At 49.8% G+C, this 25428-nt stretch overlaps 2 protein-coding genes and 1 non-coding gene across 7 annotated transcripts; 2 read left to right on the top strand and 1 right to left on the bottom strand.

Moving 5' to 3' along the window:
- The first annotated feature begins 2635 nt into the window (after positions 1–2635).
- Positions 2636–12794, top strand: LOC122378534 (protein AF-10-like). Of its 3 annotated transcripts, none has more exons than XM_043359698.1 (13): positions 2636–3040; positions 3914–3993; positions 4820–4984; positions 6372–6566; positions 6858–7241; positions 7573–7707; positions 8020–8219; positions 8606–8765; positions 9029–9190; positions 9603–9750; positions 10237–10390; positions 11734–11995; positions 12211–12794. In XM_043359698.1, the coding sequence occupies exons 1-13, from the start codon at positions 3001–3003 to the stop codon at positions 12325–12327; spliced, it is 2202 nt and encodes a 733-aa protein (XP_043215633.1). In that variant the 5' UTR covers positions 2636–3000; the 3' UTR covers positions 12328–12794. The 3 variants fall into 3 exon arrangements, with proteins under 3 accessions (XP_043215633.1, XP_043215632.1, XP_043215631.1); XM_043359697.1 differs by lacking the exon at positions 2636–3040 and adding an exon at positions 3074–3558 and having other exon boundaries at positions 6861–7241; XM_043359696.1 differs by lacking the exon at positions 2636–3040 and adding an exon at positions 3074–3558.
- On the top strand, positions 9226–9298 carry Trnav-uac. Its single transcript has one exon. It is a non-coding gene; the product is annotated as a tRNA-Val (tRNA).
- Positions 12795–13485: 691 nt separating the features above from the next.
- Positions 13486–24794, bottom strand: LOC122378535 (eukaryotic translation initiation factor 2A-like). Of its 3 annotated transcripts, none has more exons than XM_043359700.1 (13): positions 24691–24794; positions 19128–19192; positions 18241–18382; positions 17669–17787; positions 17444–17543; positions 16881–17064; positions 16579–16659; positions 16129–16279; positions 15409–15749; positions 14925–15096; positions 14495–14599; positions 14101–14297; positions 13486–13846 (listed from the first exon to the last, which is right to left on the bottom strand). In XM_043359700.1, exons 2-13 carry the CDS (start codon positions 19156–19158, stop codon positions 13721–13723), a joined length of 1749 nt encoding a protein of 582 aa, XP_043215635.1. In that variant the 5' UTR covers positions 19159–19192; positions 24691–24794; the 3' UTR covers positions 13486–13720. The 3 variants fall into 3 exon arrangements, with proteins under 3 accessions (XP_043215635.1, XP_043215634.1, XP_043215636.1); XM_043359699.1 differs by lacking the exon at positions 24691–24794 and adding an exon at positions 21068–21167; XM_043359701.1 differs by lacking the exon at positions 24691–24794 and adding an exon at positions 20978–21082.
- Positions 24795–25428: the final 634 nt, after the last annotated feature.

Raw genomic sequence — 25428 nt, 5'->3', positions numbered from 1 at the left:
GGACAATAATGAGACTTACAATGAGCTTTTCACTTTAAAGGAACTTAAGATAGCGCTGGACAAATCAGATGACAAAACCTCTGTGGGTCCTGATGGACTACCCTACTCTTTCTTTCTCAATCTAAATGAGATGAACCTTACAACCTTCCTCTGCGCTATAAATAAGCTCTGGTTAAACCATACCTTTCCGCCAACTTGGCTTCAAAGCATAATTATTCCTATATTGAAGCCAGGAAAGAATAGACATTGTGTAGACTCTTACCGACCAATTTCACTAACGAACTGCGCCTGCAAAATCATTGAAAGGATGGTTAATGTCAGACTGCGTTTCTACTTAGAAACGAATGAGCTTATTGATCCCTTCCAGAGTGGATTTAGAGGACAGCACAGTACCGCAGACAATGTTAGTCGGTTAATCTCAGACGTACGAGCTAACTGGGAATTACGTCGTACAACGGTTGCTGTGTTTCTTGATCTCAGTTCGGCCTTCAATAAGGTTCACAGATCCACAGTTATATATAAGCTGCATGCCCTCGGCATTCGTGGCCATCTTGCAAAGTTCCTTTGCAATTTTATGCAACCTCGTTCCTTCACCGTCCGGTGCCAACATTCCCTCTCAAACCCTCACGTTCTTGCGCATGGAGTCCCCCAAGGAAGTGTTCTTTCTCCGACACTGTTCCTCATGTCTATAAATGATATATTTCTTACCCTCCCTCGTTCCCTGATTTCGATTCGTCACTCCCTATTTGCAGATGACCTTGCCATTTGGTGCTCGAATGTAAATTGTGAGATTTCCTTTTCAGTCGTTCAAAAAGCTATTGATCATTGCGCCAATTGGTGTTTAACATGGGGCTTTTTCCTTTCAGCACCCAAATCAATCATGATGATCTTTAAACGTGGCCCGGTTCCATCGCTTACAAATTCTCCCCGAATAAACAATGTGCCGATCCCCTATCAAAGGACCCACAAGTTTCTTGGGATTACCCTTGACTCTCGGCTAACAATGCAACCACATGTGGACGACATTCGCACCAGATGCATGAAACGACTCAACGTTCTGAAGTGCATTTCTGGATATACGTGGGGAGCAGATCGGAAGACTCTCCAAATGCTCTATGTCGGCTTGATTAGGTCAACACTAGAATATAACGGGTTTCTTCTTAGCAATGTCTCGTCCACTTTATGCAGGCGTTTGGAAACAATCCAAAGTACCTGCATGAGGATAATCACGGGTGGTTTTCGAACATCCCCTGTTCTCGCCCTACGTGCTGACACCAATCTACCCTCTCTAGCAGATCGTAGAGCCTTTTTGCTTTTGCGCTATTATTTTAAGGTCAAAAGCATTCCTAACCATCCAGCACTACTAGCAATGGAGACACACAGAACATTTCCCATGCGGATGCCTCTACATAGGACTTCCTCTATTCCCCAGGCTATATGCTGTGCGAGAGGTATGTTTAATATACCTTCGCTAAATATAGCCAAGAGACCCCCTCCATACCCCTTCTGGGTTTATAACGTTCCATCCATATCATTCTTAATCTCATCCACTAAATCTAATTTATCCAAAACCGATATCCAGATGTGTTTCCATGAATACAGAAACGATTACCAGGATGACTCATTTTTCTTTACAGACGGGTCTGCCCTCAATGGCCGGGTAGGAGCTGCGGCAGTTGGCCCATCGTTTAGGTTCACCGCCCGCCTGCCAGATTCCTTCACAGTTTTTTCTGCGGAAGTGTATGCCATTGAAAGAGTCCTATGCCATATTAGGGAAAATGAGGTCCCACAGGCGACCATTTGTACGGACTCAAAATCTACTCTACAAGCTCTTCAACGAGACTATGATATTTCGCATCCCGGCGTGTACAGAGTTTGTAAACTGCTGCATTCTCTCCAAACCAATCAATGTGTTACCCTGCTGTGGATCCCTGGTCACTCTGGTATTGCTGGTAATGAATTGGCTGACTCATTGGCAAAACAAGCAACAATGCTCCCCACCGCAGAGGACTATCCAGTAGCCCTTGGGGATGTACTTCACATTACGAAAAGCCGTTTCTCTCAATTCCTTCAGAAGCAATGGGAGCAAAGTCATGCAAATCATATGTACTCTATCAAACCGAAATTACGTGAATGGCATTCATCCTACCAACGGAATAGGAAAAAGGAGATCCTATTAGGTCGGCTCAGGTGCGGTCACACCCGGTTGACACATAGCCACTTGTTTGAGCGCTCTGGACCTCCAATATGCGCCACGTGCAATGTACGACTCTCTGTGGAACACATCCTGATTAGCTGCACAGCTTTAAGCCAGGGCCGTCGCCATCTGAACGCCTATCTACGCTCGCACGGTCTTGCAAACGACCTACGCACCCTACTTGGTGACGAAGATCCAGCACTCACTGACCTCGTGCTGGACTTTGTCATCAATTCGCCTTTTTCTAACAAGATATAAACCGACTGATATCGACGGTCAGGTCTGCAACAACGGCTAGACCAAATGGCCCCTCACACTGCACAACAGGGTGTGCGGTACCGGTCCTGGAGGAGCGACCAGGCCCGGACCGCCTACCCAACACGTAGTTCGAGTGCTAGTCCCACACACGTGCAATACGGTAGGGGCTCCTCCGGGTCTGGAAGTGCGGCTGGACCTAGAGGGCGTGCTCAACACCCTTCACCAATCGGTGGGGGCTCCTGAACTGGGAAAGTGTCAAGTCCTGGACCCCCTACTCCATACGCTTGCAGATGCTTGCTGCATCGGGTCTGGAAGTTCGGCCGGACCTTGAGCTCTTGAGCTTGCATCGTAATCCTGGCTGACCCTCTATTCGCGTACGAGAGGGCGCTCAGTCCGTGACTAGGCACTCGGCTAACGCTATCAGATCACCACACGCGGCTCTGACCCAACTTGTCTGCCAACCGTGTGCGCCATTGTTTGTGGTCCGGGTCCGGCTATGTAACTTAGCGTAGCCACTCACATTCATCTGGCTTCAGCCCCAGCCTATGGGAGAAGCACATTTCTGCGAACCTTCACCCGCAAAAGGTGAGATTGAAGGTAGGAAAAACGTCGTAACGTAAATAATGGGGTTTTCCCCACACATATGGAACGTAAACCTCCCCGCCCCTTTATTAGGCCAATGTGAAGAGGCGCTTGTAATTCCTCCCCTTGCTACTCCAAGTTGCATATGTGTGGGTTTCCCCATTTTGTCTGCACAAAGTGGCCACCGGGCTCACTTCATGGGCCCGGCTTGCCTACCTCCTCGCGAGGCTAAAAACGAAAGTTGTGGCCACTAAAAAAAAAAAAAAAAAAAAGAATTGAATTTGAAGGGGGGATAGTGTTGGTTGTGTTACGTTTATTTGCTCGCCCTGTCCGCATCTTGGTGTCAGATTATTTCATCATCCACATGTTAATTTTCTAAGTCCGAAAGCTAACTAGACGAATCTGGGGTGACATGAAAGAAATGGTTGGAGGATGCTGTGTCTGCTCCGATGAGAGCGGATGGGATGAAAACCCTTTGGTGTACTGTGATGGTGATGGGTGTGATGTAGCTGTGCATCAAGGTAGGTTTATTAAATCAATCAGACCATTTACATGATCTGTTAGGCTTATGCTGCAGCTGGCAATGGTACCGAGGCCTTAATTACAGAATGCGGAAGAATGTGACGTTGCAGGGGTCACCTTTTTTCTATCGCCCCTTTTTAATTCTTGTTTATCGGTGGTGCAGTCATGGTATTGCTTTTTTGTTAGCACTGGGGTAAACAACTAAACTTTTATTTATTTGCAAGAAAATGGATGTATATAAAGAGTAAAATAAAATATTAGTAAGTACAACTGTTACTGCATTACGTATGTCATAATTAAGTTATTAAATGCATCAAATACACTGATATTGTGTTCTTCTGGTGTCTGTTCTAGCCTGCTATGGAATTGTCTCTGTGCCAGTTGGACCTTGGTTCTGCAGAAAATGTGAATCACAAGATCGCTCAGCAATTACAGTAAGTCTTTTGACTCGGGTAACTAATTATTTTAGTGCTGTCACACTCTAAACAAAATGCTAGTGATATCTCATATGAATAGACAGCAGCTTTACAACTCAAGCTGCCCTCAACCTTTCAGGTAGATTATGATTCCTACACAGTACATGAGTACACACATGTTCTGTATGAGGCTATGAACAGAGATATGCTGCTGACACACCTGTACCTACTATTGATTTATCTCAATGCTTGACAAATAAGTAGCATTGATGCTTCCTTCTCCTTCCATCTTTTGACTGCTTTAGTGACAATGTAGTGTATTTCAGCTGTTTTGGTTTTTCTTTTCCACACCTCTTAGCTAAAAAATGAATAGTATACTGCTTAAAACCAAGAAAGAGAGTACGTCCTACCTAGTACCTATAGGTACTAGGTAGGTACTCTATTCACAGGACTCTACAGGGCATATATGTCATTACAGGACATTATGTCCTGTAATGGCATCAAGTTTGGGTTTGGTAAATTCTGTTGAAAGTTGTTAGAAAACATCAGTTTACTTACCCATAGATAACAAAAAAAAAAATATTACCCAGACCTGATAAAGGTGTTAGACTAGACCTGAAATAATGCCATCCAAGTGAATGCTTTTTGCCATCAGTTGTTTGGGTGCATTCCTTTCCTTTTGGTGCACTTTTAAATGCAGTCTGCTGTCTGCCTTTGTTAAATCAAGCATGATCATTGATCATTAATCAACCTACATATTTTCGATCTGGCTCTGTTGTAGCCCACCACCCCCTCCCCGTCTCCATCCCCTCGCCTCGCGCCTCTGACGGCCGGCGTCCGGCAGCGGTGCGAGCTGTGTCCCGGGAAGGGTGGCGCGCTGAAACAGACCGACTCGGGCGGCTGGGCGCACGTCGTCTGCGCACTCTACATCCCCGAGGTGCGCTTCGGAGATGTGGCGACCATGGAGCCGGTGCTGCTGTCCCACCTGCCGCCTGACAGATTCGGAAAGGTACGGTGCGGATGTTACAGCTAATGTGGTGTACTCTGATGCTTGATAAGGCTATTCTCGTCACATTTGATTGATGCGAATGCTAGGGTTGTGGATTGATTTATGTTAAATAGTTGAACACTCGGCTCTAATGTCATACTAGGTTCGGTATGCGTCGTAATTCGCCTTTTTCGATACGCTCGTGTGAGTGTCGTTGTGGTAGACGTATTGCCATGCTTAGGCTGATGGCCGCCGTCTGACACCGTGCGTCCGGTGTGTCTGACGCCGTGTATCCCCCGTTCAGCCGTGCTGTCTGTGTGAGGTGGCCCGGCTGTCTGACACTGTGTTCCCCCGCCCAGCCGTGCTGTCTGTGTGAGGTGGCCGCTGTCTGACGCCATCTGTCCCCCGCCCAGCCGTGCTGTCTGTGTGAGGTGGCCGCCGTCTGACGCCATCTGTCCCCCGCCCAGCCGTGCTGTCTGTGTGAGGTGGCCGCTGTCTGACGCCATCTGTCCCCCGCCCAGCCGTGCTGTTTGTGTGAGGTGGCCGCTGTCTAACGCCGTCTGTCCCCCGTCCAGCCGTGCTGTCTGTGTGAGGTGGCCGCTGTCTGACGCCGTAAATCCCCCCCGTCCAGCCGTGCTGTCTGTGTGAGGTGGCCGCTGTCTGACGCCGTAAATCCCCCGTTCAGCCGTGCTGTCTGTGTGAGGTGGCCGCTGTCTGACGCCGTAAATCCCCCCCGTCCAGCCGTGCTGTCTGTGTGAGGTGGCCGCTGTCTGACGCCGTAAATCCCCCGTTCAGCCGTGCTGTCTGTGTGAGGTGGCCGCTGTCTGACGCCGTCTGTCCCCCGCCCAGCCGTGCTGTCCCCGCCCAGCCGTGCTGTCTGTGTGAGGTGGCCGCTGTCTGACGCCGTCTGTCCCCCGCCCAGCCGTGCTGTCTGTGTGAGGTGGCCGCTGTCTGACGCCGTCTGTCCCCCGTCCAGCCGTGCTGTCTGTGTGAGGTGGCCGCTGTCTAACGCCGTCTGTCCCCCGTCCAGCCGTGCTGTCTGTGTGAGGTGGCCGCTGTCTAACGCCGTCTGTCCCCCGTCCAGCCGTGCTGTCTGTGTGAGGTGGCCGCTGTCTGACGCCGTCTGTCCCCCGCCCAGCCGTGCTGTCTGTGTGAGGTGGCCGCTGTCTGACGCCGTCTGTCCCCCGCCCAGCCGTGCTGTCTGTGTGAGGTGGCCGCTGTCTGACGCCGTATATCCCCCGCCCAGCCGTGCTGTCTGTGTGAGGTGGCCGCTGTCTGACGCCGTATATCCCCCGTCCAGCCGTGCTGTCTGTGTGAGGTGGCCGCTGTCTGACGCCGTCTGTCCCCCGTCCAGCCGTGCTGTCTGTGTGAGGTGGCCGCTGTCTGACGCCATCTGTCCCCCGCCCAGCCGTGCTGTCTGTGTGAGGTGGCCGGCCGCACCAGCCGCGCCACCACCGGCGCCACCATGAGCTGCAACAAGCCCGGCTGCAGACAAAACTTTCACGTGACGTGCGCGCAGAGCCAGGGCCTGCTCTGTGAGGAGCAGGTGCAGAGCATGAACGTCACCTACTGCGGCTACTGTCCGCACCACTACGCCAAGCTGGTCAGTGGAGTGATGTGTGTGTGGAAAGGGATGGAGAGATACTCACGAAACTGATAGAAGTAGCGGTGGGTGGTAGGCGCTGGTGATTTTTTATCTGTAGAAATACGGATCGGTATCATATATCTATCAGTTATCAGTGGTGTTCGTAAGTGGGTGCAATCTAACTGATGATTCTTTGGACAGTGTGATCGATTCTTTTCGTTTTACGTTGCATTTAAGCACTTATGTACTCGAAGAGTTATGTTGATGTGATTATCCCGTCCTGTGTCTCCGTTCCAACTCCCCCGTCAGAAGCGGGGCCACAACCTGAAGCCGATCCCGGCGTTCAAGGCTAGTCACGACCCGGCCACGCCGGATACCTCTCCGGAGAAGCAGCCGCCGCCGCCGGGCGGTGACGGACCGCGCGCCGAGCGACGGCACAAGAAGCCCAAACAGTCGCGCTCGCCGCGCGCCGCGGCCGCCTCTCCGCCGGAGGTGGGCGCGGCGCCGGCGGTCGGCGGACCGGGCGCGGCCCCGTTCCCGCAGGCTGTGGTGAAGCTGGAGCCCGTGGGACAGCTGGGGATGGATGGAGCCGCGGCTGTGCACTCCTCACTGGCCGGAGGAGGGGAGGTGACACCGGCACGTGCCCTCGGCGGACAGGACGGCGCGCCGGACTCTGTGTCGGCCGACAACAGGGTACGTGATGGACGGAGACGGCTTTATGGGACGGGGCTGTGATAAACTTTCGGCGGTCATTGATGCGCTAGATATTGACTAATGCAGTGTGATAATAATCGTATTGATGCTGCACTCTGCCAACACTAAATAAAAATTCCCAGATTAGTGACATTTTCTCCCAAAGCGTGCTGCTAGTGCTGGCTTTCTGGTTTTCTGTCTTGCTCTTTTCTCCACCACCTCTCTTTACGTTTATTTTGTAAATCTGCAATTCTTGATGTTTCCACTGACTGTGCTCCCTCCGAGTTGGGCAGTCCTCCCCTAACCTCGCTACCCTACCCACCTCCGTCAGGACGGGTCCGGTATCAAGCAGGAGACTGGTGTGGAGCAGCCGCCGCCGGTGGCGCTGCTGCCGGCCGCCGGTGGCGCCGCCGGTCAGGTGGCTTCTCTGCCGGTGGCCACCAGCACGGCGCTGCCAGCCGCCCAGGTAACTCAGGTGTAGGTGCGGGACGCGGGTGAAGGCCAGTTCAGGTGCTCGCCGCTCGGGTTTAGTGTTTGGTCAGCTGGTGCTGCTCGCTGCTGATACAAGTCTGGCCCGTGGGGACATGGAATGAAACTGACTGTAGCACAGGGTGCATCTCCGGGCAGGCCGTCGATGACCGGTATCAGGCTAGATCGATATACGTATTTCAATGCGATGTGATTCCGACAAGTCTCAGAGGGACTCTAAGCTGTTCGTTTCGTCCTCAGCCGACCTTTGCTATCCCATATCACCCTGACCAGTCCTTTCCATCCACAGCAGGCCGCCGATGTGGACTCGGCGTCACTGAAGCGGCCCGCCGTGCCGGCTGACGGCGACGCCCGCAAACGGAAGGCGACCGGCCGACCCCGGAAAGGCGCGGCCGGCGCCGGGTCCCCGGAGCCCGGCGCGGACGGTACTTGGAACGGAGCGGTGGGGACGGACGCCGCCCAGCCGGCCGGCTCGGCCACGGCGCGCGGGTGAGACCGACTGGGAGGGACGGGAGGAGGAGGCAGGTGGACGGGTCGGGACGGAAATATGGTGGGTGAGATGGAGGAGCGGAGTTGGGACCAGTGGACTGGGAAGCCGTTTGTTCGAGATTGAGGTGGAAAGGAGGTGCTGTTGGCTTTGGACCGGGTGTGGTGAACGGCTTGATAACAGTGTGATTGAGGATGATATAGAAGGTTGTCAAATTTTTCGCATTTCCGTTGAAGATATGTTATGTTGTGACACCTTTGTTTATCCTTAATTCATTTTTCCCCACATGACTGGCCGCTATGGGCCAGCTGCCAATCAAACCGTGCATAACTTGTGTTACATGACAGTACAGCCGCGTGTATAACGTACCCCCGTTTGTCTTCGTCAGCGGCGCTGCGGCGGTGGCCCCGAGCGGCCTGACGGCGCCGCACATGATCGGTAACCACCTGAACCCGGCCGCTCCGCTGGGCGACTCGCTGGCGGCGGAGATGGCCGAGCAGGCCGACTACCTGGAGCCGACAGGGAGGATGGCAGCAACGCCAGGACAGGTGGGTAATGGGATAGGATGGGGTATCGGGGGAGCAATTGGTTGATGACGTGTGTGTGTCTGCAGTCTGTAGGTAATGTGAACAGTGAAGGTATTTGGGGTGAGTTTTACTCATGCAGTTCTGTATTAGAGTTGAATGAAGATTGACACCATCGAACATCAAGGCCAGTCTGCAATCGCCATCCATGTCTCGCCCCGTGTCTCTTTGTTTCAGTTGCCTCATGTTTCCACCTTCTGATCACTCGGTCCTCTCTGTTTTCCCAGTGGCGGCCGGACACCGCAGCCGCGCCCTTCCCCCGCTCTCTGACGGAGTTGCTGGAGCGTCAGTGGCAGCAGGGCAGCCACTTCCTGATGGAACAGTCGCAACACATGGATATCGCGGCCCTGCTCAGCTGCCTCTATCAGCTGCGGCAGGAAAACGAACAGGTATCTAACTGGTTTGCTGCGGCCCGGCAGCCGTCGGTCGCGTTGTGTAGTGGTTATCACATCTGCTTTACACGCAGAAGGTCCTCGGTTCGAACCCGAGCGCGACCATTTCTTGGTTTGGTTTGTTTGTTTTTACCTACACAACGAACATGCGGCCTATACAATACTGTACCGCCGCGCAAGCGTGGTCGTCATTCTGTATTCTGGAGGGAATCGTGTTTTCGGACAACTGCGGACAGGTTCACTTGTTTATCACGCGACCCGATAATGTGCCGGGAAATGGTCTGGTTTCGTAATGTGCCCAGCTCAACGCTCACCCAAGCTGATGTGTGGCCGACTTTTATACCTGCTGCCCATATTCTGTTTCGAGCATTAGCTCACCTATCCCTGACTCGCCTCTCTCTGTCCCCAGCTGGAGCAGCACATGGGCGTGGTGTCGCAGCGTCGCGACCACCTGCTGGCGGTACACGCCCGTCTCTCGGTACCGCTGCAGTGCGCCGCGCCCGGCGTGGTGTCGGCCAGGGCCGCCGCCGTGCGACAGCAGCAGGCCGCCGCCAACGGTGAGTTCCAGGACGGGTATGGCGCACTCGTTGAGTGCTGAGGTGCTATGCTTCACCCGGTGAGTGCCCGGGCGAGTGTGGTGCACCCGGTGGATCCCAGGGATGGATACTAGACAAGTAGTAACAGGGCAGGAAGCTGTTAGTGGCAGAATATAGTGCCAGTGCCGTCAGTACCGACCGACATTATGGACTGACTGTCCGGTTAGTTTTAGCTCACGGTGGACAGCAAACGTTGTCATTTAAGGCTTCCCTTGGCTCTCTGAATCGTTAGCTCGGGCCAGCGCTGACAGGAGGCGTATATGTATTACTCGTTTTCTTTATTTCGTTACATTAAAGTCGGAAGGTGTTACGTTCGCCTCTCTTTTACTATCGGACGTCCCTTCAAATTTATTGCCGTTATTTCGATGGAGGGACCGCCGGCCGTGCGCTCCGGCGGCTCAGTGCAGATACCGCCCCATTCTGACAATGTGACCGCCCCACTCACAGACATCGAGCTGAACGGCGGACCAGTCGGTCAGCTACGGTCCACGCCGCCCCGTCCGGCACCACTGGCGAACGGTCAGCTGACCGAGGGAGGACAGCCGGCCACCCCTGCCCCCGCCCCCGCCCGAGCGCCGCCGCAGACCAACGGACGAAGCAGGTGGGTCAGCCGCGGCTGCTGTGAATTGGCCGGCTCCCGAACGACGTTTGGAGTTGTCGTTTTCCCAACATCGCGCTGTCTTTGATGCAATCATCAGGCAATTGGCTTTGAAATATAATGCACGGCTTTTATTCGTTTGTTGACATAATCAAATGATTTACGCTTCCAACTGACTTAATATGTACTAAGATCCACCCCGCGTTCGCAGTCTCCCGGACGACGAAGATTCTACGTCGTCCGGCCAATCCCGTTCGTTAACCGCGGCCCAGCCCCCGCCGACATCGAGCGGGATTGGCCGGACGGCGTAGAATCTTCGTCGTCCCGGAGACTGCGAACGCGGGGCGAATGTGCAACATTTTCTCCTCGTCATCCATTGCATACTTTTTGTTGAACCAGTTTGGCATAATCGTCCTGTGTTGCTGGAATAGATAAATCGACTTCATCGTCTCTCTAGTTATTCTTGGACGGAATCGTCAGTATTTCATCTATAATCCACCCAAATTTTGTATTATCTGTATTCCCACAGTGTCAATTTTAACATTTTGTCTTCCATTTTTCTGGCTTTTCTGTATCGGGCTTAGCTGCTGATTGTCAAGTTGTGTACAAAGTCGGAGGTAAGTCGGTAATGCAAAAGTATGTTCCAGCTTGGAGTTCGTCCCTTCTCAGAAGGCTTTGATTGTTGTCTCGACGGGGATGCTTCCGCGAATGTTCGGATGGTTGTGTTGTGTATCGGTTTGTTGTGTGTCGAAATCGGTCTGTTTCTGGTTTGATTTAGTGTGGACGTCCTTATCAGCTTGAATGGAAGAATGCCCTAAGATCTTCATTGCATGTCGGTTGCTTATTTCTATTAGGTCAATCCACACTGCGTAAAATATATGGAATTGTTGTTTAAACCCTGCACAGTGTACATTGAGAGATAGTCTAATGTCGTGCACACTTTCCATTGGAAACCGAATCGTCCAAGATTGCATATAATTATTTGTAATGAAACCACTCGCACTATGCAGTCAGCATGCCTAGCCTATAATTTCCTATTGGGAAAACGTGTTTTTGGCGTTGTCTGTTTGGTGGTCCCTTTTATCGCTGCTTTTTGTGCTGTGTTGTTTGTTACAAAAACGGTCTTGGGTGCTCGAGAAGTTTCCATATTTGCTGAAGGTAGTATGTATGACGTTATGTAGACTGACAATGCTATGACATTCGTCTTCCCGTGCACATATATGCAACTCAGCGCAAACGTTTGCAGTAAATCAGCACAGGCTAGCGGATCATCACAGCGGTGTGTTACCCCTTGTTCGCCCTTCCCCTGGCCTCTGTCACCTTTAACGCAGTGTCTCCATCTGCAGCGGGCCAGCCAGCGCTCCTCCGCCGGCGCCGGCCGCTCCCCAGCCGTCACCGGCACACGGTGGGGTCAGCTCGGGCCGGCCCGGGCCCGCCCCGCAGCCGCCTCCGCCCGCCCCCGTCAGCCGCCCGCCGGTGTCCACCTCCGCCCCGCCGCCCGCCAGCCGTCCGCAGCCAGCTGCTAGTCGGCCGCAGCCGCCCGTCAGCCGGCCGCAGACGTCTGCCAGCCGGCCGCAGACGTCTGCCAACGAACACCGTACTGTGGAGGTGAGTGTGAGACACTGGAAGTGGGGAACATGACAGGCTAAACACCGCTGGGTAGCCTAGAAAAGGTAACACCGCTGGGTAGCCTAGAAGGGGGAATCAGTGTTATTTTGTTTGGAGTGGAGACTTGTCTTGTGTTTCACCTGTATATCGACTACGTTTAAGTTTTAGTTTTACGTCTTTCGCCGTGACATTAAAATGTTGTTCTGTCCACACAGGCTCTGCGACTGCGGGTCTCTGCCACGTCTAGCGGCGGTTTTCCGCAGTACCAGTTAGTCTCGCCGCCGTCAGATGGCAGATCGGGCTCAGGACGATCCCGCGCCTCCGACGGATGATGCGACGAATTACCTCCCCGTGATGAACAACGAAGACTAAACAATGACGCAGTGATAATGGTGGAGCTTCCCTGATTACGACATTGCAATGAATGCCCCTTTCGGCATTGGTGCGGAATGTGGCGTGCTCAGTGAAATGACTGATCTGAAGGCTGGTGCTCGGTTGTGGACATTGACTGGGCCTTGGTGCCTCGCGGGCTGGCAGGCCGGCCGATCGAATTGCATTCAGTGTTGCGTTGCGTTGCGTTGTGTTGCGTTTAGGGCTGTCGGCTGAGTGTTGATCAGTTCGGCCAGTGTTTGCGTGTTTTGTGGTCAGTTGATGTGAACGAGATGTCTGGTAGCTAGTGCGTTCGTGGGGGATTTGTACTTGAACGAGACTGGCAGTAGTGACGTTTTACTCTTCCGTGTATGCATTTCTCCATTCTTTTCAGCGCTGTGTGACAAATTAACTCGTATACGAACTTTTACACCGCTTTTGATGATCAGTCGTGCGCGGTCACGATTTTCTCGTAGCAACTTCGTGTCGTGTACGCGAAGTGATTTGTGATTGCGCTTCAAGTTTTGAAGCGGGGCGAAGTGCAGTAGTTTGACGATTTACCGCTCTGCGCTGCATAGCTCTGCCAGTGGAAATCGCTGAGTTGTGATGCAATGTTGGTGCAAACAGTCGGCCGACGCTCGGCAGTTCAGCTGACCTGGACTTCCGTAACGGGCGGTGCGCCCCCCGACCGTGATACGCTCTCCCGTCGCGGGTTTACAAAACGATCTCTATCCGATTGCTCAAACGCTAACGATCCGGGTCTCTGAGCCGTGGGGTGGACGGGAGCGCCGGGGGATCGAGAGTGGTCCGTCGCACGTCTGGACTATTTGTGCTGTGGCATTGAGGTAGGACGTGCAAGGACTGATGATTGTTTCTTGAGAGGGGTGGACGGGCCGCTGTCGTAATCCGTGCCTGTGTCGGCGTTGCGAGTGTTGAATGTTTCAGATGTTCAGCTCGTTCGCCTTTCCGTGTCCGTCTTCGTCTCCAAACCGCACGGGTATCTCCCGTCCATCGATACCGAAGCTTCTTAGCTGCCGACTCGACAGCGCTCAGTCCGGCGCCGGTCCGTCGCGTTTTGTACCTGTTCTCATTCTAATAAAACACGCCAAGCAAACGGCAGCTTTGTTACCAAGTTGTATAGAGTAGGCGTGAGGTAGGCCTCATTCGTCGCCGGCCCGACAGTGGCCCGCCTCATCGGTCGTCAAAAACGCAACAAACACGTCGGAACACGGGACGTAATGCACAGTGCACACAGCCGGTATCCGCCCGCCGCCCCAGCGCGGCGGCATAAAATCCTATCAAACAAGGGGTGGGGAAGCAGCGCGACCCCCGCGGATGACCTAGCGGGAGCCGTCGCTATACAGTCAGCTCCTGCAGCTCACGAGTTAGGTCTGCCTCGCGGGATATCTTGTCCAGCTGCTCTTGATTCATCTCCTTGCCCGCCGCCTGGTCGGATTTCAGCTTGGCGATGTCCTTCAGCTTCTGTGGGTGGACGCAGCCGTACGGTACGGTCATCGCACTGTCTACCAACATTGGACATGGAAAAGAATTAGGCATGCCATTTCCTACAATTACAGGTTAGATCAACTTAAAAGGTGGAAGGGATATGTTGCGAGAGGTAACGTTCTAGCACCGCGCTGCCGTGGCTCTCGGTAGTCATATGTAAATCGCGTCAATCAAGTCACTTATTTTTACCCAAATAGGGTCGCCCTTATCCGGCATCATCGAGAACGTACCTTTTTCAGGTTTTCCCGTTTCTTTTTCCTGTCGACGTTGGCGGCGGCCTGTCCGCTCTGGGCGGGGGCGGGGGCGGGCGTCCGCTCGGCGGCCGACGGCGGCACGAACGGCTCGTCCTCGGCGGCCGGCGCCGACTCCGGCTTGGCCGGGCCGTCACCGCCACCCTTCTTCTTGTTCTTTGACTTGGTTTTCTTCTCTGGAAACGTAATCGACATATTGAATTTCGTTAGCCCAAGCTTACTTGTTAGGAACACGCATCAGGATAAATGGCTGGTATCTCTACACAACGATCGTGTTGGTACAGCATTATCATCCGAAAACAGAGCGGTATACCCGTTATGAACACAAGCCAGACGGTTTTTGTTAGGGAAAATAGTCCATCTATGCTCTCACCTGGCTCCGGCTCGCTCATCCCCGGCGGTAGCACCTTCTTCCTCTCCGGCTGGCCCGTCTTGCTGAGGCCGCGCATGTTGGGCGGCACGTACGCCGTCTTGGCCGCTGTGGAAGGATCACACGACAGAGAGTTTGAGAGATAGGATTTGACGTTACCACCGAACAACATACCGGTTTTGTGCTCAATCACTCATCCTGGATTGCTTGGAATATTCATTGGGAATAGCATGAGTTCATTGTGCAGCCATCTCAGGCAACAAGTTTACTGCAAACAAACAGGATGGAACGAGCTGCTGACTAAAACTTCTTTATCACTATCGTTGCCGAGTTAGACATCTTACATTTGTCTTTTCCAGGTGCTGTCCTATCCTCTGCTATCATCAACGGATCCTGGTATGGCTTGGTACCCCACCGGTCCCTCAATACTCACGCGGCGGCTGGGACGGCTTGGTGCCCTTCACCTTCTCCGAGCCCACCACCGGCTTGGGGAAGGTGCCGCTCGGGAACGGCTGCCAGTACGTCTCGTACAGCTCGTGCTTCTCAGCCATGTTTTTCTCGTAGATCATCTGCAGAGTGTAGTGCCACACGCGGAAACCGTTCCCCTGAAACGCGAGGATCCACCGCGTCAGACCGTGTGGCCAGTCATCGTTTATTACCCATGAAATGGATACTCCTTGCGGCACTCGGGGACAAGAGATCTCACTGTGAGAACAATAGAATAACAATCAATCCGTGATAAGCTCCTCAGAACTGTCAATAATTTAATGTGTGTTGTATTCAATTGTTGCAAAATAACTGGACCGAACACATTTTCAGACATCGCTCTCTGGTGCAGACACCGTTAAATGTAAACCCTTGACATCTTGTCAGTCCGACTCCCATCATCCCCCGTCCCCCGTGCCACCCCCTCCCACCTGTCTGAGGCGCGGCGCGCAGGTGGCCACGGTGAAGTGGCGGCCGTCGGGACACCAGCGCAGCTCGGTCGTGTCCGGACAGTCGCCGGCCGCCACCTGTTTCCTCGCCTCCATGTCCCACACCTCGATCTTTCCGCGCAGGTTGCCGAAGCCGGCCAGCGCCAGCAGGTTGCCCTGCGGGTTGTAGAACACGGCGTTCCGGTGCGCCGGCTCAAACTCGAACACCGGGTCCGCCTTCATGTTGTAGAGCGTCGCCTTGGCCGGCATGAAGCCGTAGACGAGGCAGAACTCCGTGCCCAGTGGACTCCACTCGAACGCGTACACCGGGCCCTTCTTGCCGCCTGGGACACGGGAGACGAACAACGGTCAGCGGGCTGGGGGATGTATAGGACTGGGAAGCGGGAACCCACCTCACGGGTTGACGAACTGTATATCTAGGTTGATTTTATGGTGGTGACCGTGTTCGATCACACGAGGCCCAGCGCGCACTCCTAACACCTCCTTATTAGTTGCTCCTTGACACACGGAAGGTAATCCTACTACAAAATAAATTTGCATTACATAACCACTTTCCAGTAACACAAAACTTTCTCCGTCTCTGAGGATTTCCCTGTTCTTTCCACAAAAACACCCTTTCTGGCATTACGTATTCCCTACCGTACAGCGTCTCTTTCTCCTCCTCCCCCCCCCCCCCCCCCCACACACACACGGACCACCCACCGGGCTGGAGGTGCGCCGTGGCTCCCTTGGTGTCCAGACAGTAGATGGACGTCTCGCCGTAGTACGACTGGCCCGTCTTGTCCACGTCGGTAGATGTAAGTAGGAGGCACGTGTTGCCGCGGCTGTTCCACTTCATCTCCACAGAGTTGGCCTGCGTGGGTCGGATGGCGTCAGTGGACCGGGGCGAGGAGGTCACCAAGAGGGAGGGTCGGAAACACAGCGGTGACCTGACGAACTGACTCACACATACAGCCGATTGGTTAACATCAAAATAGCTTATAAAACGGTTAGGCTAGCTGCAAAAAGGAAACATATTAGTTGAACATCGGTCTGACAATACAAAGTCAGTTAAACGAATCGGCATCCGACGCCAGCACTGCAGACTCACAGCAAATATAAGCAGTGAGCAGTGAACACCCCTTTTATGTCAAGTGATACGGTTACACTTACGTTGAAGAAGCTCTTGCGTCCTACAGCGGCATCCTCTGAGAAGTTGGGGTACTTGAACATCCGGGCTCCCGCCGGCCGGCCCTGCCGCAGTCGGTGCATGTCGCATGAAGCGTCATATACAGAGAAACATCGGACAACAGGCTGGACACTGGACAGGGTCGCATTTCTGCCGAAAAAGCAATTTCTACCAAAGTTATACGTTCCCGATTATCCAGAAGATACAGGAAACTCATTCTACCTTCTTCAGGAAAGAAGAACACTCCTATCCTCACTATAGTCGAACCCTCTCCCACCCCACTCACGCCCACGGACGGTATAAATGCGGCCACGTGCGGGTTGCGGCTGCTCGGCGCCAGGCTGTACTCGCTGAGTCCCTCCAGACGCAGCTTGTGCACCACAGAGTCCAGCTGGCCGTTCTCGAAGAAGTGCACCTCGTTGGACACACTCCGTCCGCAAATGGCGTCGTCCGGACTCCACTGAATCTCCCTGAGGGAGGACGCACGGGAAAGGGGTGGTGTGGGTAGGTGGGTAGACGAGGTGGTATTGACACTGGCACAGGAGGGACAAGACGATAGAGACCAGTAGGTGACGGTGGGACATATCAACATATGCGTGCGGTTTGCTGGAGATGATCGAGATAACCGACGAGTGCGACTGTGCGAACCAGGAAACAATGAAGATCGTAAAACCGTGCGATAATGGAATTAACATGGTGCTCATCTTACTATTGAAAACATCTAGTTAAAATAACCCAATACCAGTGAGACGCCTTTGGGGCGACAAACGAGCGAACGTTCCGGCTAAGGTTTCAGGAAGTTAACAAAGTTTGCAACTGTTCCGCGTAGATATTACTACGAGAACTCACCACGACTGATACTTCTTATGTATGAGCGACTTGATGCACTCTTTCTTGTCTACGTCATAGACGTACATGTTCGTCCCGCCTTGGGGATTCTCCTTTGACACTGAAATCATACGTGGTCGGACATCGGTCATTTAATTAACGTTTCTGGGTTGAAAAGCAGCATTGGTATTGTCAATATAGCCGAGAAATAGATAAGTTACTTTTTTCAAAGCTGAATGAGCTCACCGAAGAACGGATGCCAGATGCCGAGGTACTTTCCGGTGGGGGAGAACTTGACGGCGCCCACCTTGGCGATGTTGGCCTCCATGATGACCTCCCAGTTGGTCGTCTCCGCCACCTTCACACTGAAGAGGAAAAAGGACCATTTCATCACTCCTCAAATCACGACGTGGTGAACCAACCATATCACACTTACAGCCGTCTGTTACTGGCGCCAGAAAGAAAAGAATGTCGATAAATATAGTGCCAGGATAAAATATCGATCAAACACGAAAAAATGGCATTTAAATAACACACAGACGCGATTCATTCATCAAACAAATTTTGTCATCACTCGGACAAAAAATCGAGATAAAATTTCACAAAGGTCGCCGACGATCCGGATCCCAACTTTGAAATTAATCGTTTTTCCAAACAAGCCCAACAATGCCATAACGTCTGTCCTGTACCTACGATATCGATTGAGGACACACAGACTGAGAGCACTGATCCCCTGTAAACGTGTATTCCCCGGGGCCCGAGCGGTCGTGGGCAGCCCTCCGCGACTCGGTACGTACTACGTACCACTGAGTACGTACCACTGACTGGTGACCCACGCGATGCGGGAGCCGTCGCTGCTGAACTCTAGGCCGCGGACGTCCGAGAAGTTCTCGTCAGGTGTGCCCGAGAACGGCTGGCATTTGGGCCCCTTGGCGAAGTACAGGCCCGGCGACCCGCGCGCTGAACGGGCCGGGAACAGCGGCGGTTAGCGTGACACTGACATGTTAAGTGAACGTTTTGACGTGCACCTGAACATATTTCAACACGTCACTGTCAGAAGAAGTCAATTGATAAATCATTGACTTCGATCAAGGATTATGGAGTTTGAATTATTTCCTGTTTTCTTTCATCAATTTCATCATCAATCAACCAATTTTTCAGCTTTCATCAACGGTAATATTGTAAATTAAAAAAGACAAAATCAATCAGGTGAATGACTTATTGGGCATTTTCCTATACCAACATGATGTCACTTCTTTAGGTACAGGTCTCGCGGGTTTTAGTGGTAGGTTTTGCACCTAGAAAATTTAGTGTACTTCAGGCCATATCTTCGTCGTCTTAAGCTTTTAAGTGTTGAAGATGCGAACGACTTGTTGGATAACAAGCCGGACATGATCGTATAAAATGGCTTCATCGTAGATCGATTAGTTTCTGAGATATAACCGGAAATGTAAAAGTGCAAAACCTACCGCTTAATCTCGCGAGAGCCGTACCTACACTGCATGAGTAACAGTGATAAAGCCATCAAATGCTCTTGACAGCAAATTACAATATCTGCAATTCTACAGCTATAAGATATTCATAATTCAACTATTTCAAACAGTTTTTTATGTAAGACAATAATGGGAAATAAGATACTTACTCTATCTTTTTAACATGCCTAAAGCAACAAGCAACTTGTCAATCATACCCCCACGACACATACCTATGAAAACTGGTGTAGGCAAATTAGCCATCTCTAGAGATCTACTCCTTGTTGTAGCTTCTTTCCTGTAAAAAAAAAACAAGCTTTATGATGGTAAGCAATGTTGACAAAACAAGCTGATCAAGAAGGTGTCAAAACTGCACTCAGAATTTGAGGGGGAAACATTTATAGGCCACACCTGAGTGTTATGATCAAACCAGCATATAAAGATGGATTTGCATGCATACAATTTAGATATTGAAAGAGTAATGAAAGAGCACAGTGTCCACACTCACAGAGGACTGCGAGCCTTTCATTGGTCTCATAAGTTTCTAAGTTATGCCCTCTTTAAATTTGTAAATTTTAAGCAGTTCTTCATCACATGTTGAAGCCTGAAGGTCTTGTTGCAAGTAGCCAGCAGCTAACAAGTTACAAATCAAGACCCCTTCAACCAGATCACTGGCAGATTCAGGAGGCAAAGGGCATTTCAGGGGCATTTGCTTTTCCCAGCTCCCGCAGCAACCAACGTTGATATTTACTGTTCTCATTGCATAATAAGCAAACCTTACAGGAATGAGAATGAATGAATGAGAAATAGGAGAGCAGGGCAGAGGCTCTCTGGCCAACTGAATCATTGACTGGGTGCATCATTTTTGACTGCACAGCTTTAGGCTTACTCATGAGTGTGACATATGCAAACAGCAGCATTACAGGAAAATACGGCTCCTTAATCGGCGACTGGCTCATGACACAGCATGCCTCTGATGCAGAGCCATGATATACTACTTAAGCTTCACAACAAGTTCTGCAGTGCCTTGCTATTCTAACCTTAGGTAGGTACAGCTTTTATGGTGAAAACTTCAATTGAAACTGCATAGGGACTAGGGAGGCACAATGAAGTAAACCTGAATATTTCATTTTTTATGAATTTAGTCTGAACCTTTTCATAGGGAGGATTCATAAGGACAGAGCCACCGCTAAGCAAAGCTTGTTGGGGTGACCCTGCCCTCTACCCTCTGATCGCTTAATTCCAGTTCTATGGCAGAATTTAGAGTCCAAAGTTTATCGTGCGCACATAGCTGCACACGGCCCATCCGCTCACTGACTTTGACTGGCTACCGCCTGCCATCAACCGCAACCATACCTGTCAGGAGGCTCATAAATGTCAAGTGCGAGTCGCGCTTCGAAACCGGACTGTTACAACCGGGAACGTGTGCTCTCACCATGCGGAGTCCAACACTCTACCAACTGAGCTACAGGACCGGCATTTTAATTGTAAAACCTTTTTTTGGAAAAGGCAGGGGTGATAGATGGGTGTGAAACAGTCCACTTTCCTGAAATCAGTATTTTGCTATCGATTTATGATTTTTTATGCTCAAAATAATCATGAATTAAAATAAAACCTTTTTGTAAAAACAATTATTTTCTATATTTTAATATAGGACAAACTATATTCTATGTAAAATAATGTATGACGCGGAAGCTTATTACGCATTGACCAATCATATTGCGTAGCTCAAACCTACGCATACTGCATTGGCTGTAAGCAGCACGCTGATTGGCTGACGATGACGTGGCTGCATTCCTGTGCAAGGCACGCATTCCTCTACAAGGCACTCTTTTCGGAACGAGAAATGGAATATCTTCGTCTAGGGTGATCGTTGAGCCGTAAAAGCTCCTGATTTGCGCTAGTCTCAGCTCAAGCTACGAAACTGCTATTCCAGCTCAAAACCCCATGTTAAAAGTGAACTATTTCCTTTAATACAGCCTTAGTGTGACTGTGATCCTGATCCGTCCCTCGCTGATCGAAAAAAGCGAAAAACTTTGTTGGATCTTCCAGTAGAGTCGATAGCAGTAACATAAAATCTCACATGATATAAAATACTTAATTTCAATCAATCCTTGGCACCTGAAACTCGTCAAAATATGCTAAATTTTACTATTTAATCAACTTATCTTACCAAACACGTGCCGGCTGTTATCAAAAGCTGTTGTTTTACAACTATCGCGCATTTGTGACAAATAATACGCAGTTGGATAAGCTCCAGTTCATACAGCTACAGCTATTCAAAGCTACCAGATATTTTCCCAGAAAGTAGACTAGTTTTAATCAAAGTTTTGAACAATTAGACCAGGTTTTAAGTTAATTTTTTTAAACTTTTTCATCCATTGGATTATTCCTTTTTAAATATTTGTATATTTTTGTTACCAAAAAATGTTTTACTGCACAAATCGCTGTGATTTTCTGTTTTCAATTTTCTTTTACAAGCCATTCTGGCAAAAATACCTTGGCGCTTTAGTTCTATAATGGCCAAGGTTTGGCCAAGGTTATGTGTGTTGGTGGCTCAATATGATCCAATATGATCCCTCCCTTAGGCTTCTGCCAGTTATTTTGTGTTGTATCTAGCCGGCCGCCGATCAGGGCTCAAAGCCCTGATCGGCGGCCGGCTAGTACTCTTGCCCGCGCTCACATACGTGCACGTTACCCCGGCAACGGGCTATTGACCAATGAGAAGCGAGAAAAGTGTTACGTCACTGCGATTTTTCATATCAGTTGGTGACATACCAGGGAAATAAGCTAAAATTAGAGCGCTCTATTAATTGCTCCTGCCCCATGTTGAAGAGATACCCCTAAAAGCGTGATCTTTTATCGGCCCTTACGCAGCAAGGCAGTACTTCTCAGACCGGTGGATGGTACCAATAGAAAGAGAATGCGTCAAAGATTAACATGAATAAATTAAAATAACATTAAAATGTTAATTAAGCGTAGAAACAAGTCCCAAACATAAGCTAATTATTGCTCCTACCTCGGCGACGGCGCTCCCCGCAGTCAGCGGAGAAGCTAAAATAAAAGCCACCATCCTCCTCCGTAAGTCAATTTTAGAGCGGCCGAGTGGACCGATGCGGGGCCACCAAACTGAGATAAGACGTGGCTAGCAATTGCAAACCGCCATAGAAATCAATATCTTAAGACGTACAATATGGGATGATTACTCTGAAGCTGGAGTGAAAGCATGAGTAGATTGCAAGAAACGAAATGCATAGATTAGTTGAATTATGTACGATAGGCACAGCTCAATAGATGAAGCCATTTCTATGATGTTGACATTTGACATAACCCTTCCTCTCCTCACCTTAGTAAGTGCATTGGCAGTTGCCGGCATAGTTTTTGAGCACGAGTGTAATTCGCCATCGGACCGCAATGCATGTTGCTAGGCGGCTGCATTTGCAACGAACATACGAATACTGCCTTCTTTTGTAGAGTTTGTTTTTTAGGCGATCTTTGACGTAGAAGGGGCATACCTGTCGACAACTTGAGTTTCTCCGAATTTCAAAAACTCCCAGAATTTCAATTCCTTATGCACTGTTGTAGGTACAGCTATGTTCACAAGTTTTCGTTTCCTCCTGTTCTAAAAAGGATGATATTTGTCGATTTCGTGCGTCGCTGATAGGAGGGTGCGTTTAATAATTAGGCCCAACGCTTTCTGCATCCGCGAGTACCTTCAAAAGGGAACAACAGTTTCCATTTATTACACTATGGGACATGTGACAAAATGACCACTGGAACACGCATGAAACGGAGCTCATATTCCTAAAAATGTCTACAAGCACTTCTTTTCTGACACTATTAGCAAATACCATCTCAAGTTAGGTGGTTGACAGACAGTCAATGGAGATCTGGGGAGACTGAGTGATGCCAATTCACCACTTAACTGATAATGAGGGCCGAGGGGAAAGAAACATGCAACATGCACAACTGACAACTTGACAAGTGATAAAACACTACCACTATTGCGCAGTGCACAACAAATTACAGCAGCCAGCCCAAAAATACTTTTGGTGACTACTGGCTAATTGCAAAACAAGTCACTAATAAATGTCTTAGTTGCAGCTGAACACTGCACAATGATCACACTGTTCACGCATTGAGTGAGATGCCACAGGTGGTTTGAATCACACTTTGGTACAACTGCAAATCTGAAGTGTTGTCATGAGGTTCATGCCTCCATGATCACTTTGGTTGTGGTTGGCATAACACTTGTAGTCTGCAGAGTTCCACATGAACTGCAGACACCTCATCTGGTGGTCTTCATGTTGCTCAACTTCTTCAGGAGGCAAATGTCGACCACCCAGCGGAAGCATGGTCCTGCAGAAAAGAAAGGTAATGCATAAGGTACAAACATTATCTGCTGAAACAGCCCCTTCTGTTGCCTGTTATTAAACTTTTAACATAACCTAACAACATGTATTCCATGTATATTACATTTGTTGAAGTAAAATACTGCCGGCTATTTCAAAACCAGAAAATGAAATTATATTGAGGCATAATTCACATGCTCGGCTATCAGTATCAAATAATAAATTAATTTAAAATTTGGCATATTCTATAAAACACTCATAGAATATTCTACTTCACATCACAAGGACAATCTTTGTTGGGTGTTTGATTGACGCATTGGCTAAGTTTGTCTTAGGTTTTATTATTGCAAAAAATTCATATTGCATTATTGTATCAAAATACTGCCAGCAATAACAAAACAAGAACATGAAATGTCAATGAGCAACCCGCCTTTCCTAAAAATGGGTTACTTTGAAAAGAATTTTAGTTTCTTTTAAGGAAAAGGAGAAATGCTTATCAGGTAATTATCAAAAAACCACTCAACCAGCAAGTGGCTGGGTGGTTTCACAGCAAACATCAAGCCAAAACATATATTTACATTTATCTAACAATTGAGCCATTTGACTACTACCAGGATATGTGAGCAAAATAAGCATCCAATTATCCAATGTTGACTTACTTGCAAAGTTTATGCCTTATGTTATGAAAATGTGTCACTAGAATATGATACTTATCATCGAATATTATTTAATTTACGATTTATTTCGATCGAAACGCACATGGAGTTCCGCGCCATTTTCGTCGACGATGAATATGATCGTGTTTCAAGAAGAGATAAGGGGTTTCAATGGTCTTTCAAAGCAATAATTTGATGCAAAATTTGGTAGGAAATAATATAAAGCTCGTTCAAATGGCCATCAACCATTTAAAACACCGAAAATACTCACAACTCCGTCCCAACGACCACGCAGCACCGCGCACGCCACACAACTGGCACAATGCCAAAACTGCTGTCACAGCAGAAATGTTTTTTTTTCTCGATTGCAATTGTGGAATTATTTATTAAACAGAAGATGATCTTTCCGAAAAAGAGACTGATTTTATACACAGTTGCATGGAAAATAAAAAAATCCCGGTAAGTTTATTTGTATTGTTTTGTCGATTTTGACATGCTCCTAGTTTGCAGCCATATTTCGATAAGTTCTACAGGGAGTTCAAAATTATTTCAGGACCAATCTTTTCCTCGTTCATTTTCCCGTCGATCATGAAATTTTTAGAGCGGAACAATTAGTTTCCAGGCGGTCCGAGCGGTTTTCGTGAGAAGGGTGCAAAAATCGGCGTCATTTTTAGAGCTTCGACACCAGCTCAACACAGGACCCTATGGGAGACGGTGAAGTAGCGGAAGCAATAAATAGAGCGCTCTAATTTTAGCTTATTTCCCTGGTGTGTCACCGACTGATATACCTGTGCCCCCCGGACGTGACGTAGTGTGCTCGCGCGCGTGCAGGGTCTCTGCGATCGAAAAAGAGCGCTAGCAGCGCGCCACTCGACGCCGCAATTGTCAAAAGCGGCGTGTTAGTATCAGTGCTGCCAGATTTGGAGGATTTCCGCAAATCTGGAGGATTTTGAACTCTACTTGCGGACAAATTTCGCTTTTGGAGGATTTTTGATTCTGGAGGAAAATCTGGAGGATTTGTCGCCCGATGATTATGCTCAATTTCATGGAAAAATATAATACATTCAAGACTCAAAAGGCATATTTCTACCCAGCGTTACCCTACCCGTTAGGATATATCTTCGCCCTTTATCACCGTGAGACTGGAATGTCAGAGTCTGTAGCTAAATATCTAGTATCTACGAATAACATGGTGACTATTTGTTCCTCCTACTTCGTGTACGATTGTACCGTATGTTTGTCAGGGTACCGAACTACTGGCGGATCTAAGGGGGGACATTTGGGGCAAATGCCCCCCCCCCCCCTGCAGCGCCCGAAATCGACGAAAATTTTCGCTTTTTCGAGGATAAAACGAAAACTTAACTTTTATTAGAAAAAAGTATCTTTTAAACTGCACAGCAGTGCGAAAGGAATCGAAATCCGATGAGTTTTTAGAATTTGGAGAAACTTTTTTGGGGGTAGGTATGCCCCCCGCAGCGTCCAAGACCGCCTTTCTGGATCCGCCAATGGGATTTGGAGGAATCTGG

Source organism: Amphibalanus amphitrite, unplaced genomic scaffold (genome assembly GCF_019059575.1).
Source record: "Amphibalanus amphitrite isolate SeventyFive unplaced genomic scaffold, NRLGWU_Aamphi_draft 000061F_arrow, whole genome shotgun sequence".
Lineage (NCBI taxonomy): Eukaryota > Metazoa > Arthropoda > Thecostraca > Balanomorpha > Balanidae > Amphibalanus > Amphibalanus amphitrite.
This window is presented reverse-complemented; position numbering and strand designations above follow the sequence as displayed.

Coding starts and splice junctions, on each gene's coding strand:
- LOC122378534 (XM_043359696.1), top strand. CDS start 3,450: ATGAAAGAAATGGTTGGAGGATGCTGTGTCTGCTCCGATGAGAGCGGA. Junction 4,985..6,371: donor CGCCTGACAGATTCGGAAAG/GTACGGTGCGGA, acceptor TCCCCCGCCCAG/CCGTGCTGTCTGTGTGAGGT. Junction 9,191..9,602: donor TGCGGCAGGAAAACGAACAG/GTATCTAACTGG, acceptor CTCTGTCCCCAG/CTGGAGCAGCACATGGGCGT.
- LOC122378535 (XM_043359701.1), bottom strand. Junction 14,600..14,924: donor CAAGCCGTCCCAGCCGCCGC/GTGAGTATTGAG, acceptor ATCCTTCCACAG/CGGCCAAGACGGCGTACGTG. Junction 14,298..14,494: donor GATGAGCGAGCCGGAGCCAG/GTGAGAGCATAG, acceptor TTACGTTTCCAG/AGAAGAAAACCAAGTCAAAG.